The sequence below is a fragment of the Crinia signifera genome, chromosome 2 (assembly GCF_055691185.1).
Source record: "Crinia signifera chromosome 2, ASM5569118v1, whole genome shotgun sequence".
Lineage (NCBI taxonomy): Eukaryota > Metazoa > Chordata > Amphibia > Anura > Myobatrachidae > Crinia > Crinia signifera.
Genome location: NC_139218.1, coordinates 254904582 through 254922790, shown reverse-complemented (window position 1 = coordinate 254922790; position 18209 = coordinate 254904582). Strand labels below are relative to the sequence as shown.

Genomic DNA, 18209 nt, shown 5'->3' with positions numbered 1-18209 from the left:
AACCTTTTCTTTAATTTTACGTAATTTAACCATAGAGGATACTGCACTTGCCTAAATTTTCCATGACTTTTGAAAGGATTTTGAACCAGCAATGTGATCTTTTCTAACTCATAGCATGGAGATTCCTGCTTTAACTGGACCTATAAAATGAATGAAAAACAAGGTCATACAAAAGCCGTCATCCATTATTACATAACTCACGTACCTGCATTCGCATATTGTCATCTTTTGCTTACTTTCTCTTAACCTTTTACAATTTAACAAAGTGCATATATATTTAGGTTACTACTCAATTATGAATAGAAGCTATATCTAAATGTGAAATGTCATGCAGTTCCCTGTTCTTGTTTCCTGTTATTCAGAGAGGAAGGGCATCCAAATAACAACTGTCAGGATACTGACCTGAGAATGGTTAATCAATGACATAGAATGATTGCAACTTCCCCTAGTTCTCAGACTCAAATAGCCTTTTTACTGTCTACAGCAGATATTAGATGTTTGTATTATGAATTTTAATTATTCTTGTAATATTCTTTATTTTACATCTTATTCAGCTCACCTGTTTGGGGGTTTAGGATAACCAAATCAGAAATATAAAAACATGAACACATATAACAATACAATTTTTTTCTATGTGCACTAAATGTAAATACATCTGTTAGTATTGATTTACAGTTAATACATTTGAGGCATTAAAGCATTGTTAGAAAGTTTATTAAACAATATTCGATGAAATTTTTTTAAAAAAACAGCCATACAGTAAATGAACAGACAAGCAAAAACAAACTGTCTGACAAGCACTTGATTTATGTCAATTTAAGCCTTTCTTGCTGTCTCTAAACAGGTTAACACCCATTTAAATTCAATGGAGTTCAATTAAATACATAGAACACTATTTTGCTTGGTAGTTGAGAAACAAGTTTATGATGTTGTCTAAACGTTTACCTATCACTGTTTTTCATCAATTGTGTGTCCTAGTTCTGATTCATTCTATCTCTAGGTTGTCTAACATTATCAGTACATCTGTAAATATACATTTAGAATATATAACATTACATATCTGTTAAAAGGATATATAGTAAAAAAGCTCTGTATCAAATGATTCTATATTTAATAGTCCTTATACTGGTCCGAACATGGCTGCACATTTCCCATAAACACATAGTAAAATTTTATTTATCTTGGTTCACTGAATATAGGCAGGTATGTAGCTACTGTAGCAATACTTACAGTGGGCACCATATCACTGAGTCTTGATTGGATAGAGAAAGCCATTGTGGTTCCACCTATCCCACAGACAGTACTTGAAACCAATAACAAGGTTGCTTCAGCAGTGTGCAATATGCGGCTCCTGTAGTCCACAATAAGATCTACTTTGCTTCTGTAATGACATGTACATGTGGTCAATCAAATATATTCAATACACATCTATATCTGTTAATGCACGTTGTACATGATTTTGCTGAAAGTCATTCATCTGGATATTTAAGTTTTGAAAGATTTACTTGTCTAATGTTATTTGTGGCTTTAAACTGTTGGAGCGCTGGGTTACATTGGGTGAGATTTAAAAGGATGAGAGATTCAGAAAGAGAGATTTGGGAAGAAATCTCCAGTTTTTTTAAAGCAGCAATCATTTATACTTCGAAATCAAAGTGGTTTTGCAGTGTAAATGATTGGCGATTAAAAAAAAATTGGAGATTTCTTACCAAATCTCTCACTTTCTGAATCTCTCATCCTATTAAATCTCATCCCCTGTGTTCTCTTATTTCTTGTGTGTGTGTTTTATTTTTTATGGTTTTTAATATTATTAAGGCCATTATAAACAATTCTCAGTACAATGTTTATGCATTCCTTATTATGGATATATATACACCAATACAACTACACCTTGAAAAAGGGGGCGCTGCTGGACCCCGAAATGTTGGACACTTGCATTGAAATAAATGCCTGATTGATTTCTTCACCAAACCCTCCGAGTGCCGCTGTTTGCTCTCTCATTTGGATAATTGTTTTGTTCCTGAGGGCACCGAGGCAGCTGTGTATAGGGGAGAGTGCCAGACCGCAAACCTCGATATATAGATATATAGATATATATATATATATACACAGTATATATAAACATAAGGGATACGCACTCTTTACTGGATGTTAGTGTTGGGTGCCAGTCCAAGATTGCATAAATAAGAAAACTGTGTATCCTTAATGGTACAGATATAGGGCAGCACTCCTCTCTTTAAGGTGCTTTATAAATCCTTTATTGCTCGAATGAGCCACCAGTATAAGGCAATTTCAAGTCAATATTTGCAGCACATAGAAAGTGGAACACAATATATTCGCCCATCCACATTATGACTGTCTCTATTGATATGTGGCAGTCGGCGAATCCATTACGGCATACTTTGCCTTTGTCCAGACTGACCCTGGGTCAGTTTTCTTATATATATATATATATATATATATATATATATATATATATATAATGCAAAGGATTTACAGTTGTTAGGATTAACCTTTTGTTTATAGTATATCTATTGCATACACACACAATGTGCATCATTCAGTTCTAAAACTCAGTTTATCAATTTAGTAGCTTCTAGTGAGATGACTGGAGCAAGAGAAGCAATGCATGCCTTACACCTCAGAGATGTTATTAGGTCTCAGGAAGAACATTGGCTTAGTAGGCTGTGTTCTCAGGATTATAGCTTTAGGGCACAGACTGTCTGCTCAACTACAAGTAGGCAATAGGTTTACTTTAATATAGTATAAGATATACAGAAGTGTCCTCTATTTATAGCAGAACTATACTGTTGTATTTTCAGTGCAAATAGATTTCATATTGCATATTGGGTCTGATTCAGACCTGTTCTCTAGGCTGCGAACAGGAAAACACCATCCTCTGCCCCGCCGAATGGCCGCCCCATTCTGCCGATCGAGTTCACATCCCCTTGCATGCGGCGGTACAAAGGAAAAATCATTCAATGGTCTCCTGCCATGGAATGATTGTTCCTCCATTCGTAATGAAAAGTAAGCCAGGACTTACTTTTTCTTCGAAAGCTGTCCTCCGAATTCGGGGAAGTCATGTGACGTCAGCCACCCGCCCCAAGCAGGCATCGACAAGTCTGTGTCTGCAGGACTATGCCCAGTGTTTTTATGGGCACACTCACCCTCTTCCTACCCCTTCTGGATCGAACGGGAGTGCGAAAATCGCTGGACCCGTTCACTTCCAGGGAATTGCGCCCGCTACGAGTGGGTCTGAATCAGCCCCATTGTACCATTCCTTTTATACTTCACTGTATAGAAAACAAAACAATGCATCCTCTGTATATATATGGACTCAACTACATTTTCCCATCATGCCTGATTACTGTGTGAACATATTATTAATAATTATGTTCATTTTGTCTCAGTATTTCGCTCATGTAACTTAATGTTCTGGTGGACGTGCATCTGTTCCACACTGCTGGTAATATAGCAAGGCTGCCCATAAGGGATCAGCTGTCAGATATACTTAGGGAGGGACAGAAACATATGGCAAGTTGTTTCTTTCTATACAAATGATTCATTTTGTTTCCAGTTTTATCAATCTCTAATATCAGTAAACTGAATCCCTGATGTCATCTTTAGCTATTGATATCTGTGTGTATCAACTATGTGTAAATATAATTAGTATAAATGATTGAATCGCACATATGGCATTCATTTATTTTACACTTTTAAGAGGTAAAATAACCCACTCATGTTCTCGACATAGCTTTCATGAGTTGCAGTATTTGGTAACGCGCCAGCCACAGAGGCAGCATCCGAGAGAGAAGTCATTACTGTCTCAGCAGTATTTCAGTGATGAGCTCAGTCCCATGAGAGAAAAACATTAAAAGAGGCTCAAGTAAGTCAGAGAAAATGTTTCAAGTTTGTGACCTCTACACAAGGAAACTGTGCCATATTAATTTCTTGCTAAATATACAAGAATATATTAGGGAATTACAAGAAATGTAAATGATTGTCCATTCTCTCAGGGGAATATCTTGCTTCCTACCTTATAAAGAAGGAAAATATCTATCTATCTATCTGTCTATCTATCTATCTATCTATTTATCTATCTACAGATGGAGCATGGCCCATCTTTGCAGGGGATGGCGGAAGATTCGCCAGCCACCATCCCCCGCCAGCCACCATCCCCCGCCAGATGCGCGCGTGTCCCCTTACAACGGGGCTCCCCGCCGCCTCGCCAACAGTCGCCCCAGGTCCCCGCAGCCTTGCCGCACCCCCCCCCCCCCCCAACCCTGTCCGTCTCCCTGAAGCGGAGACTGACAGGGTTCCCATCCCCCCGCCGACGGGAAACTGGGACGCATGTGCGTCCCAGTCTCTATCGCCGGAGCTCGCCAGTGCAAGGGATCTGGCGAGCGCCGGCCAAAGATGGGACACGCTACATCTGTATCTATCCTGTGTTCCAATGCCATGTGCACAACCATCAGGGGTTGACACCAATTGAAACAGCTGTCAGTTACAGCTGCGGTTACCTGTATTTTCTGAAAAATAAAAATAAGCCTTTCTTTATGTCCTGACCGCTGGCTCCGAATTGTCCCACTCCGTTTGGGTAAGTGTGCTTTTGTATTTTTGCCTTATGGACCTTGCACCTGATCTCTCAATACTGTATGGAGTACCGCCCTGCTACCAATAACTATATATATATATATATATATATATATATATATATATATATATATATATATATATATATACACACATATAGTCATTGGTGTATATATACATTTTATATATATATATAGACCAAAGTGAGACTGCACTCACACTGAATTAGAGACAGCTTTAGGGGTGTTCAAAAGTGGGAACATGTAAATCATGCCCCTCAATTACAATCCAATTATCCCTCCACAGATTGGGGGGATTTGAACACTCTCCTTTGAAATAAATCAAGTCACTGGTTTTGTGTAAAAATAGCACAATCTTGCAATTTATTTCAGCATGTTAATTCTCATCTAGCCCCGACGTTTCGGTCCATGCTCAGACCTTTATCAGGGAGCTTTTGTGGTGAGTCATCAGCGTTTACATATGGCTAACGCCTCAGTCCTGAAGAAGACAGGATCCAAATCCGACGCTTACTGCCAGCAAGTAGTGGAGTTAGGGTTAAGCCCTTGGGTGCTGTAATGGTTAGGCTGTGAGAGAAGAGGTTTGGTAAATCCTATCCCTTACCCACCCGTCCCACAGCCTAACCCTAACAGCCCCAGAGTGCCTAACCCTAACACTAGGGTTAAAACACTTACCAGGATGTGTCGGGATTCTGTCCGATAGGATTCCTCTGTTTGTCATCTGCCTCCTGGGACCATGACTAACAGGATTTCATAGACAAACCATTCAGAAATGTATGCAAACCTGATGGATTACATACATCTCTGATGTTTGTTGAACTATAAATGAGCAGGACTCATACTGCACATTTGCAGATCTGGTTATATGTTGTCGGATACAGTGCGGCTACAGAAATCAGGTGAGTGACACTCAGGCTTTTTATAGTGATATGAGAGACCTGTGTGAGGTGCTGGCATCCAGTCTTAATATAAAATTATTATAGTATTGTATGCAGTGCTGTGTAGTATTGCGTATATGAGGCAAAATAATTCAAAGCCATTACTTTATACCATTAACTCTACAAATGATCGCATTTGCCTTGTCTTAATAATATGTTACTTTTTTAAATACCGCCCTAACTATGCGGGGTAATCAATCCCCGCCACTATATCTGATGGGGGAAATAGCAGCAGGCACCTATTGAATGCTGTCATTCGTAACAGAATTGAAGAGGCAGACTGACAGACCGAACTTCACTTTAAAAGCAGTCTGGCCTGTTTTGCCGAAAACAGTCAAGGATTTTCGAGCTCATGGCAAGCTCTCAACAATCCATGGTTGTTTTAGCGGACATTGCCCCCTTTTTACCAATTTTACCAATATGCCGATAAACTGGCAAGCGGGCTGACTGTCGGGACCCGGGTTTGAATACCCCCGTATATGTGCAATAAACTCTTACTGTATGCTTGTATATTGTATACTATCCAGCCCCATCACTTTAATCTACAATTCATATTGAGGCCAATTAACCCCTTCCCGACATTTGACGTACATTTACGTCATGGTCGGGAAGCACTTCCCGACACATGGCGTAAATGTACGTCATGGATTTAAACTGTCACCGCGTCTATAGACGCGGTGACAGTTTCAACATGTCTGCTGTCCCTGACAGCAGACATGTCCGTGCATGCCCAGGGAGGGCTGCGATGCCGCCCCCCCGTCGGCGATCGCTGTGATTGGCTGTTCAGTGTGAACAGCCATTCACAGCGTTTTCCTGTGTCACCGGCGAATAACGTTCGCCGGTGACACGGGATCGGAGGTGATTGGTGCTGTAAAGTACAGCACCAATCACCGCGGGGTGTAAGGGTGACACTGGTGTCACCCCACCTCACCCCGCCCGCCCCCAAAGGCCGTGATTGGTCCGTCGGACCGACGGACCAATCACAGCCATGGAGGGGGGTTTAAACTAACGGTGACTGCACTGCAGACGCCATTCCGGTCTGGAATAGCGTGCAGTGCGGTCACCGTGCCCACCTGCCGCCATATACTGACCAGAACCTTGCTCCATACTTACCTGATCACTGCTTCATCACTGCTTGATCACTGCTTGATCTGTGCTTGTAGTGTGCTGGATGCTTCCTGGATCCTGTTGCTACTTGTGCCTTCCTGTGCTGTGAAATTGTGCTGCTGCAGTGTAATAGCTAGATAGAGAGATAGATAGAGAGAGATAGAGAGATAGAGAGAGATAGAGAGAGAGATAGTGTCAGAGAGTGCTATATTTTGTGCTGCTGCAGTGTGATATAGTTATAGATAGAGAGAGAGAGATAGAGAGATAGAGAGAGATAGAGAGAGAGAGATAGATAGAGAGGCCTAGTGACAGAGTGCTATATTTTGTGCTGCTGCAGTGTGATAGTTATAGAGAGATAGAGAGAGATAGAGAGAGAGAGATAGAGAGAGATAGTGACAGATTGTGCTATATATTTTTTATATAACTGACTGCTGCCCCCTCCTTTTGTGCTGATCAGTATAAATTAACTGATCAGCAACTTTTTGGGGGCGCAGGTTTTTTTTTATATATAGATATACCTGTCAGTGCTGCTGCTGCAGTGTCATAGAGTGATAGATAGTGAGAGATAGAGAGATAGAGAGAGATAGTGACAGAGAGTGATAGAGAGTGCTAAATTTTGTGTCTGCTGCCCCCGCCTTTTGTGCTGATCACTATATCTGAGGTGATCAGCAACTTTTTTGGGGGTACAGAGGTTTTTTTTTTTTATATATACCTGTCAGTTGCACCAAAGGTTGTGCACCTGCTGCACCTCACTGGTAATCAGTGTCGCATCACTGATCACCTTTTTTTTTTTTTTTTTTGTGGGGTCTTTTTTTAATTTTTTTTTTACACACACTGTGATTTTGTGGGTGTCCTGTGGCCACTGTGCGCTGATCAGTGACGTACATCACTGATAAGCTTTTTCGGCACAGGGTTGATCTATTTTTTTTTTTTTTTTTTATCAAATTCCTGTTGCCTTTGAGCGCTGTTCAGTGACAGACGTTACTGACCCACATCTGTGCTCAATTTTTGGCGCATGACCTTTTTTTTTTTTTTTTTTAACCCCTTCAATTTTTTATTTTTAACCCCTTCATTTTTTTTTTTTTTTATTGGTATAAAGTATTTTTTTTTTTTCTGCACTACATACACACTACACACTACATACCCCCCGGGTTGAAATAAAGTTTGTACCCCCCCCCTACACTATACACGTGTTGAAACATTTCACTACCAGTAACACAAAAATAAAAATGGCATCCCAAATGTCCTCCCAAATGTCCTCCCAAATGTCCTCCCAGTCATCCAGGAGAATGTATTCAGTGGAGGAGGCATATGCCATGCTTGCCTCTGACTCAGACACAGCCAGTGATGCAAGCGGGGAATTTGAAGGATTCGTCTTAAGCTCCTCTTCCTCCTCTGGTGATGAGGGACCCCCTCAAAGACGCCCCCGTAGAGCAGCTGAGACCCCCCCCCCAACAATTGATCTCATATGGACCCCACCACCAGACAATTTTGAGCCCCAGGTTCCTGAGTTTTTGGCCATGCCAGGAATCCAATTTGATTCCACAGGTCTCAGAGAAATTGACTTTTTCAAATTATTTTTCTCTGATGATTTTATAAATTTAATGGTGGACCAAACTAATTTATATGCCCAGCAGTTTATTGCTCAAAACCCCACGTCATCATTTGCTAGGTGGACCCCTGTAGATGCAGTAGAGATGATGACGTTTTGGGGTCTGGTGTTTCATATGGGCATAGTAAAAAAGCCAGAAATTAGGCAATATTGGAGTACAGATGTTCTGTACAGTACTCCATTTTACCGTATGGCCATGACCCGGACTCGATTTGAGACAATTCTTAAATTTATACATTACACCGATAATGCACAGTGCCCACCCAGAGATGATCCCACCTTTGACCGGCTATTCAAAGTCAGGCCGGTCATTGATCATTTCAGTGCCAAATTTGAAGAGGTGTACATCCCTGAAAAATTTATTTGTATCGACGAGTCCCTTATACATTTTAAAGGAAGGGTTAAATTCCGCCAGTACCTTCCCAGTAAGAGGGCAAGGTATGGCATAAAAATGTATAAACTGTGTGAAAGCACCTCAGGGTACACCCACAGGTTTAGGGTTTATGAAGGGAAGGATTCAAGAATTGAACCGCCAGAATGCCCCCCCTCCCTCGTAGGTGTTAGTGGGAAAATTGTCTGGGATTTAGTGCACCCCTTCCTGGATAAAGGTTATCACCTCTATGTGGATAACTTTTACACTAGCATCCCCCTGTTTAAGGCCCTTGGTTCAAGAGGTACAGCAGCTTGCGGTACTGTGCGCAAGAACCAAAGAGGCCTCCCAAAAACGCACATTGCCCAAGTAATAAGAAGGGGTGAAAGCAGGGGAATATGCAACGAAAATATGTTGTTGGTCAAATATAAGGACAAGAGGGATGTCCTTATACTGACAACAATTCACGGAGACAGTACCACCTCCGTCCCTGTACGAGGTACCAGTACCCACACCTCCAAACCTAATTGTATCCTGGATTACAATAGGTACATGGGCGGAGTGGATCTTTCAGATCAGGTACTGAAGCCGTACAGTGCCCTGCGGAAAACAAAAATCTGGTACAAGAAGGTGGCCGTGTATATCATCCAGATGGCACTGTATAACGCTTACGTGCTATTCCGTTCTACCGGCCAGAGGGGGACATTTATGCACTTTCAAGAGGAAGTCATAAAGGGCCTAATATTTGGGAACCAGCAGGCAGAGGGCCCCAGTACTTCTAGTACTGGCCCCCGTATTGTACCAGGGCAGCATTTTCCTGATGAAATCCCCTCCACTGGAAAAAAGGGCAGGACACAAAAAAGGTGCAAAGTTTGCTATAAAAAGGGAATAAGAAAGCAAACTATTTTCCAGTGTGACACTTGCCCCGACAAACCCGGCCTATGTATAAAGGAGTGTTTTAAAATATACCACACATCTATGGAATATTAGGTTCATAATTTCACCGTGCTTCGGGGGTCTTGCTAATGCCACATAGCACCCACCATTCATTCCACCAGAATCTGAGCCGCAAAATCAAAAAATCACTCCTTCCCTTCTGAGTCCTGCCATGCACCCAACTGGTATTTTTTGGTCACATGTGAGGCATTGCCGTACTTGGGAGATATTGGGGCACAGATTTTGGGGTGCTTTTTCTCCTTCATTCCTTGTGAAAATGAAAAATTTTGAGCCAGAACTGCATTTTTGTGTAAAAAAATGTAATTTTTTATGTTCACTGCCCAGTTTTATCAAAATTGGTGAAACCCCTGGGGGTTTGAAATGTACACTATACCCCTAGATGAATTCCCTGAGGGGTGTAGTTTGCAAAATGGGGTCACTTGTGGGGGGGTTCCACTGTATTGGTGCTTTGGGGGTCTTGCTAATGCGACATAGCACCCACCATCATTCCACCAGAATTTGTGCTGCAAACTCCAAATATCACTCCTTCCCTTCTGAGTCCTGCCACTTTTTGGTCACACATGAGGCATTGCCGTACTCGGGAGAAATTGGGGCACAGATTTTGGGGTGCTTTGTCTCCTTCATTCCTTCTGAAAATGAAAAATTTTGAGCCAGAACTGCATTTTTGTGTAAAAAAATGTAATTTTTCATTTTCACTGCCCACTTGTATCAAAATTGGTGAAACCCCTGGGGGTTTGAAATGTACACTATACCCCTAGATGAATTCCCTGAGGGGTGTACTTCGCAAAATGGGGTGACTTGTGGGGGGGTTCCACTGTATTGGTGCAACATAGCACCCACCATTCATTCCACCAAAATCTGTGCTGCAAAATCCAAAAATCACTCCTTCCCTTCTGAGTCCTGCCATGCACCCAACTGGTATTTTTTGTTCACATGTGAGGCATTGCCGTACTCTGGAGAAATTGGGGCACAGATTTTGGGGTGCTTTTTCTCCTTCATACCTTCTGAAAATGAAAAATTTTGAGCCAGAACTGCATTTTTGTGTAAAAAAATGTAATTTTTCATGTTCACTGCCCACTTGTATCAAAATTGGTGAAACCCCTGGGGGTTTGAAATGTACACTATACCCCTAGATGAATTCCCTGAGGGGTGTAGTTTGCAAAATGGGGTCACTTGTGGGGGGGTTCCACTGTATTGGTGCTTTGGGGGTCTTGCTAATGCGACATAGCACCCACCAAAATTCCACCAGAATCTGAGCTGCAAAATCCAAAAATCACTCCTTCCCTTCTGAGTCCTGCCATGCACCCAACTGGTATTTTTTGGTCACATGTGAGGCATTGCCGTACTCGGGAGAAATTGGGGCACAGATTTTGGGGTGCTTTTTCTCCTTCATACCTTCTGAAAATGAAAAATTTTGAGCCAGAACTGCATTTTTGTGTAAAAAAATTTAATTTTTCATGTTCACTGCCCACTTGTATCAAAATTGGTGAAACCCCTGGGGGTTTGAAATGTACACTATACCCCTAGATGAATTCCCTGAGGGGTGTAGTTTGCAAAATGGGGTCACTTGTGGGGGGGTTCCACTGTCTTGGTGCTTGGGGGGTCTTGCTAATGCGACATAGCACCCACCAAAATTCCACCAGAATCTGAGCTGCAAAATCCAAAAATCACTCCTTCCCTTCTGAGTCCTGCCATGCACCCAACTGGTATTTTTTGTTCACATGTGAGGCATTGCCGTACTCGGGAGAAATTGGGGCACAGATTTTGGGGTGCTTTTTCTCCTTCATACCTTCTGAAAATGAAAAATTTTGAGCCAGAACTGCATTTTTGTGTAAAAAAATGTAATTTTTCATGTTCACTGCCCACTTGTATCAAAATTGGTGAAACCCCTGGGGGTTTGAAATGTACACTATACCCCTAGATGAATTCCCTGAGGGGTGTAGTTTGCAAAATGGGGTCACTTGTGGGGGGGTTCCACTGTCTTGGTGCTTGGGGGGGTCTTGCTAATGCGACATAGCACCCACCAAAATTCCACCAGAATCTGAGCTGCAAAATCCAAAAATCACTCCTTCCCTTCTGAGTCCTGCCATGCACCCAACTGGTATTTTTTGTTCACATGTGAGGCATTGCCGTACTCGGGAGAAATTGGGGCACAGATTTTGGGGTGCTTTTTCTCCTTCATACCTTCTGAAAATGAAAAATTTTGAGCCAGAACTGCATTTTTGTGTAAAAAAATGTAATTTTTCATTTTCACTGATCACTTGTATCAAAATTGGTGAAACCCCTGGGGGTTTGAAATGTACACTATACCCCTAGATGAATTCCCTGAGGGGTGTACTTTGCAAAATGGGGTGACTTGTGGGGGGGTTCCACTGTATTGGTGCAACATAGCACCCACCATTCATTCCACCAAAATCTGTGCTGCAAAATCCAAAAATCACTCCTTCCCTTCTGAGTCCTGCCATGCACCCAACTGGTATTTTTTGTTCACATGTGAGGCATTGCCGTACTCGGGAGAAATTGGGGCACAGATTTTGGGGTGCTTTTTCTCCTTCATACCTTCTGAAAATGAAAAATTTTGAGCCAGAACTGAATTTTTGTGTAAAAAAATGTAATTTTTCATTTTCACTGCCCACTTGTATCAAAATTGGTGAAACCCCTGGGGGTTTGAAATGTACACTATACCCCTAGATGAATTCCCTGAGGGGTGTAGTTTGCAAAATGGGGTCACTTGTGGGGGGGTTCCACTGTATTGGTGCTTGGGGGGTCTTGCTAATGCGACATAGCACCCACCAAAATTCCACCAGAATCTGAGCTGCAAAATCCAAAAATCACTCCTTCCCTTCTGAGTCCTGCCATGCACCCAACTGGTATTTTTTGTTCACATGTGAGGCATTGCCGTACTCGGGAGAAATTGGGGCACAGATTTTGAGGTGCTTTTTCTCCTTCATACCTTCTGAAAATGAAAAATTTTGAGCCAGAACTGCATTTTTGTGTAAAAAAATTTAATTTTTCATTTTCACTGCCCACTTGTATCAAAATTGGTGAAACCCCTGGGGGTTTGAAATGTACACTATACCCCTAGATGAATTCCCTGAGGGGTGTACTTTGCAAAATGGGGTGACTTGTGGGGGGGTTCCACTGTATTGGTGCAACATAGCACCCACCATTCATTCCACCAAAATCTGTGCTGCAAAATCCAAAAATCACTCCTTCCCTTCTGAGTCCTGCCATGCACCCAACTGGTATTTTTTGTTCACATGTGAGGCATTGCCGTACTCGGGAGAAATTGGGGCACAGATTTTGGGGTGCTTTTTCTCCTTCATACCTTCTGAAAATGAAAAATTTTGAGCCAGAACTGCATTTTTGTGTAAAAAAATGTAATTTTTCATTTTCACTGCCCACTTGTATCAAAATTGGTGAAACCCCTGGGGGTTTGAAATGTACACTATACCCCTAGATGAATTCCCTGAGGGGTGTAGTTTGCAAAATGGGGTCACTTGTGGGGGGGTTCCACTGTATTGGTGCTTGGGGGGTCTTGCTAATGCGACATAGCACCCACCAAAATTCCACCAGAATCTGAGCTGCAAAATCCAAAAATCACTCCTTCCCTTCTGAGTCCTGCCATGCACCCAACTGGTATTTTTTGGTCACATGTGAGGCATTGCGGTACTCGGGAGAAATTGGGGCACAGATTTTGGGGTGCTTTGTCTCCTTCATTCCTTGTGAAAATGAAAAATTTTGAGCCAGAACTGCATTTTTGTGTAAAAAATGTAATTTTTCATTTTCACTGCCCAGTTGTACCACAATTGGTGAAACCCCTGGGGGTTTGAAATGTACACTATACCCCTAGATGAATTCCCTGAGGGGTGTAGTTTGCAAAATGGGGTAACTTGTGGGGGGGTTCCTAAATTTTTAGCATCTTATGGTGCCTAGAAACCTACATGGTGCCTAAAAAATAATCTCATAAAAAGGAGGCTCCAAAATCAAGTAGGTGCTCCTTCTATTATGAAGCCTGTGGTTTGGTCAACGTGCACACTAGGGCCACATATAGGATATTTTTGAAAACAAAAGAATTGGGGGAATCAATTTTTAGTCACATTTCTCTAGTAAAATGTACTGTGTTCCTTAGAAAAATGTATTAAAATTGCAAATCTGCAAAAAAAATGAAATTTTGAAATTTCACCTACACTTTGTTTTAATTCCTGTGAAACACCTAAAGGGTTAACAAACTTCCAAAATGCTGTTTTGAATACTGTGAGGGGTGCAGTTTTTGAAATGGCATCATTTATGGGGGTGTCTCACATACAAGTCCCTCAAAGTCATATCAGAACTGAACTGGTCCCTAAAAAAATCAGTGTTTGAAATTTTCTTGAAAATTTGAGAATTTGCTATTCATATTGTAAGCCTCCTAGTGTCCAAAAAAATTAAAAGGAAGTTGAAATAATGATGGAAACATAAAGTAGACATATGGTCTATGTTAGTTATTAACTATTTTGAGTGGTATGATTATTTGTCTCACAAGCAGAAAATTTAACATTTTGCAAATCGCTAAATTTTCCATTTTTTCACGACATTTTGGTATTTTTCACAAAAAAACACAGACTGTATCGACCCAAATTTACCACTAATTTGAAGTACAATGTGTCACGAAAAAACAATCTCAAAATCACTGGGATAAGTAAAAGCAAAAAAAAAGTTATCCCCACTTAAGTGAGACATGTCAGATTTGAAAAAAATGGCTCTGTCAGGAACGCAAAAACTAGCTCTGTCAGGAAGGGGTTAAAATAAATATGCACATGTGCTTTTATGAATATCAACCCATTCTATCAAAGCAATTGTTCTACTACACTGTGGAATGAAAACGGACTTATGATGGGCCTGATTACACTCACAGAACTATGGTATTAAATAAGACCATTCACGACACAGTGCAATGCTTTTTGAATTAGCATTTCATTTTACTACCATATTTATGTTGTGGATGACTTAAATAACCTTTATCTATTAGCTATAAGCATTTTGGGACAAGCTCATAAAAGTGTTGATGTATAAAATGTATAGAGTTGCATCCTATCATCAATCAACTTGCTGAGTGGAAGGATTGGAATCAATTAGAATGAAATGGACAAATCAGCAACAATGTTCCTGTAATCCAGAACCTAATGCCAGACTGCAACCAATTTGAAATGTTTTGTTACTCTTGCTGGAAACAAACCAAATGGAAATACTGTACATCAAAAAGCATTTAACTATAATAAAGGGATGTGCAGTGCAGCAATTCGGCATGCATCAGGAACAGTTCACATCATTTCCCTCTATTTCTTCTGCCAAATTAGCTTGACATTCTGTAACAGCAGTTAAATATGAACAGAGTTTTCTTCCAAAACTAGAAGGTGCTAATAAGGCACTGAAATGGAAAAAAAAAAGAAACAACCAAGGTATTAACTTGTCAAAAATTTAGGCTGTTATTTTAAATGATATTATGCTTTGATGCAAAATCCATTGCCAGCAGCCATGTAAGTATAAATCTCTGATTTGCTGACATAAGGCTAAAGCTACACAGTGTAAAAGTTCAGGAGTAGTTCAAAAACAATAATGCACTCATTTTACTTTTGCTAGGAATTGACAGATTGTAAAAAGTGTTCTACTATATGTATATGTAAGGGTGTAGGGAAGGATCCATGCCTGCTTCCCTGTCACTGCTCTAAATGATTTCACTGATCGCATAAGTGATCCAACCTGTAGTTTTCGCATGACCTTTAAGCACTTTATCATGGCTGCAACCCATCCACTACGTCATCGTGTATCTTCAGGAGCTCTTCATCGCTGTCCTCCTCTGTCATTGAATGCCTTTCCAGCATTGCACTAGTTAATATTAGCTGAAATAAGGGGGAATGGTGGATTTGGAAAAAAGTGTCACTATGGTATACTGTACCAATCACGGCTTGCCACGTCATCACTCTGCCCACTTGAATCAGCTAATATTAGCCAGCACGAGGCCAGAAAGGCAGATACAAGATACCGTGGAAGTTCTCGTTTGGCGGCGGCCATTCAAAAGAGCTGAAAGGCCAATGTACAACAGGTGAAGAGCATAGAAGATGCTTTGGAAGTCCTAGGTGGTGCCATGCAAAATAACTGGGTGAAGAGCTCTCATGGCCATCTCAAGGGAGGTGGCAACCATGCAGAAGAGCTTAAAGGTGATCACCCTTCAGATGAAGAAAACACTGTGGAAGTCTTGGGGGAGTTGGCGGGCCACCTCATCCATCTCTCTCTATCTCTTATTCAGACCCATTCAATAGGCTGAATATTCACAGGGCTTCTCTCTCTATCTCTCAATTTAACAGGACCGGTTCTGCATATGTTCAGAATGGGTCCTGCAATTGCATCTCAGAAATAAGTATGCCTCTGCCTGTCTATTAGGGGATGGATGGGGCAGAGGAACCCAGTATTTGGAAAAAATAGGAGCACATTACTCCCGTTCCCTGGTGTGGAAACTTGCAAATGCCGTGGGCATTGCAAGGCCAAGGAAACACCGTACGTGATACAGTCCTTGGCCTTGCAATGCCCACTGCATTTGCAAGCCTGATTAAGGTCAGAATAATGCAGGCTTGTAGTCACAGATGAACATCATGGTTGCATCACAGTTTTAGCAATCACAAATGCGCCTCCTCCTGCGTTTGTATTGCTAAGAATGGCATAGGCTAAGCTGCTGCCAGCAGTTTAGCATATATAATTCATGCTGAATGTGGGCCAAAGAGTGCATAATTGAGTTTAAAAAGTCAAAATAATCTCACATACAATGATCTTACTGGGTATAGAATCTGGCTTTATGACATCATTGATACGAATGTTGAATGTATGTGAAAACAATGCAATCTACTCCTATTTGTAAATGCTTATCAATGTGGCCCTATTTGTATAGGGAATGCTAAAACTGTGGCAAGACATGCTGGGATGTGTAGTTTCACAACAACTGGAGAGCCACAGTCTGGCAAGGCCTGGACTAAACACATCTGAAGGAAATATGGCCGAATTAAAGCAGTCATCATTGCCCACCTATAGAGTTTATGGTCACACAAAGATGCCAATCCTAAAAGGTAGGTAACACTGAACTTTACCAAACTTCATTAGAATAAAAAAAAACTCAGGGAGCACGGTGACCCTTATTTTCCTTAATAAACCCTTCAAGCATATGTTTGGTGCCCTGTCATCTGTAGTGAATCACACTACTTGGAGAATGCACATACATAATTGACCATTTGTATTACATTGATGGCATTCTTTTGCTCACCCACACAATGCAATAGCAACAATGTGCACTGCTCAAGCACCAAACTATGATTCTAGGTTTAAGGTTAGGTTAGAATAGGCTGCAATCAGGTTAAGGGTTAGGGTTAGACACTGCAATTAGATTAGGGTTAGACTTAAACTTAGAGTTAATGTAGCTTAAAATACAATTATTGACATTCACAATATTGACATTATGGAATGTTGGCATTATGTCAGTGTTGACATTAAGAATGTCAACATGTTACATGTCAACATGCCAAGCATGTCGAAATTCAAACCATACTAACAAAATATAATGTTTAAATAATATACAATCCTCCTGTATTTTTATATAACACCTAATGCTAGTGCAATTTTAAAATAGCCAAAAAAGCCAGCAGTCCTTGTTAGATAGAAGTTTATGGGGTAAATCAAGCATAGAACATTTTACATCAGTTTAATGAGGCAAAGAAGCAGACAAAATTTAAGAAGTTAATGCGGGTTGGATCTAATATGTCGACAGTCAAAATGTTGATATTCATTTTGTTGACCTGATCATAATGTTGATAGTAACCATGTTGATATTCATCATTAGACAAGGACAGGGATGAAATGTGGATCTGCTACAATTGCTTCTGGGTAACTTCTAAATCAGACATTTAATCCTTAGGCATTCTGGTAAGTAGTTCTCCCTTTTACCTAATCCTAACCCTAACCCTCCCACTGGTGTCTGACTCTACACCTCCCCACACAGCCGAACACTAAATGTTCTGCCTGAAACCTAAACCTAAAGTCGACATTCTGACAATGATCTTTGCACATCTACACATGCGCATCAGCTGCGGCACACGTGTAAAAGTTTGGAAGGATGCAATCTAAGTGTGATTGACCGTGGTAGGCGTTGAGGGGTTGACGATGCAGCATCTATGAGGACTGGTCCGGACAATGCAGGCATGTCTGGACCCCTTTTGGGGTTGCTGTGTGAGATCAGCGATTTCTGCAATGTGATCACAATTATATTGCAATCACAGCACAGGGTGGGCTTTTCCATGCTGGATGACCTTGCCTTGTGCTGGACAGCCCCCGGGCATGCCATAGCATGTAGTTGCCTCATAGTTAGATATTTATTTTAGTTATTCATTTTGATTTTTGGAGGTATTAAAGACAGTCTACAAGTTCATGTGTCTGGAATAAGTTTGAGAGAAAGATATTTACTATTGACTTTGTTGAAATCAAAATGCAAAACAAATAAGCCCTGTCAAATAACCATACTTAATATTTGCAAGTGATGTGAACATCTATATATCTACTGGTAAAAAATACATCTTTATTATTCATAATTAATA

At 41.0% G+C, this 18209-nt stretch overlaps 1 protein-coding gene across 3 annotated transcripts in view; it reads right to left on the bottom strand.

The window, feature by feature from the left end:
• The window catches only part of CFAP47 (cilia and flagella associated protein 47), a 474937-nt gene that overhangs the window by 278446 nt on the left and 178282 nt on the right, over positions 1 to 18209 (bottom strand). For all 3 annotated transcript variants that reach the window (XR_014470467.1, XM_083174330.1, XM_083174331.1), the window contains exons 39-40: positions 1231 to 1381; positions 52 to 140 (exon numbers count right to left, since the gene is read on the bottom strand). Coding sequence is in view for 2 of the 3 variants with exons in the window: in XM_083174330.1 (XP_083030456.1) it covers positions 52 to 140; positions 1231 to 1381 (240 nt within the window). In the remaining variant the exon portion in view is untranslated. The remainder of the gene's footprint in view (positions 1 to 51; positions 141 to 1230; positions 1382 to 18209) is intronic.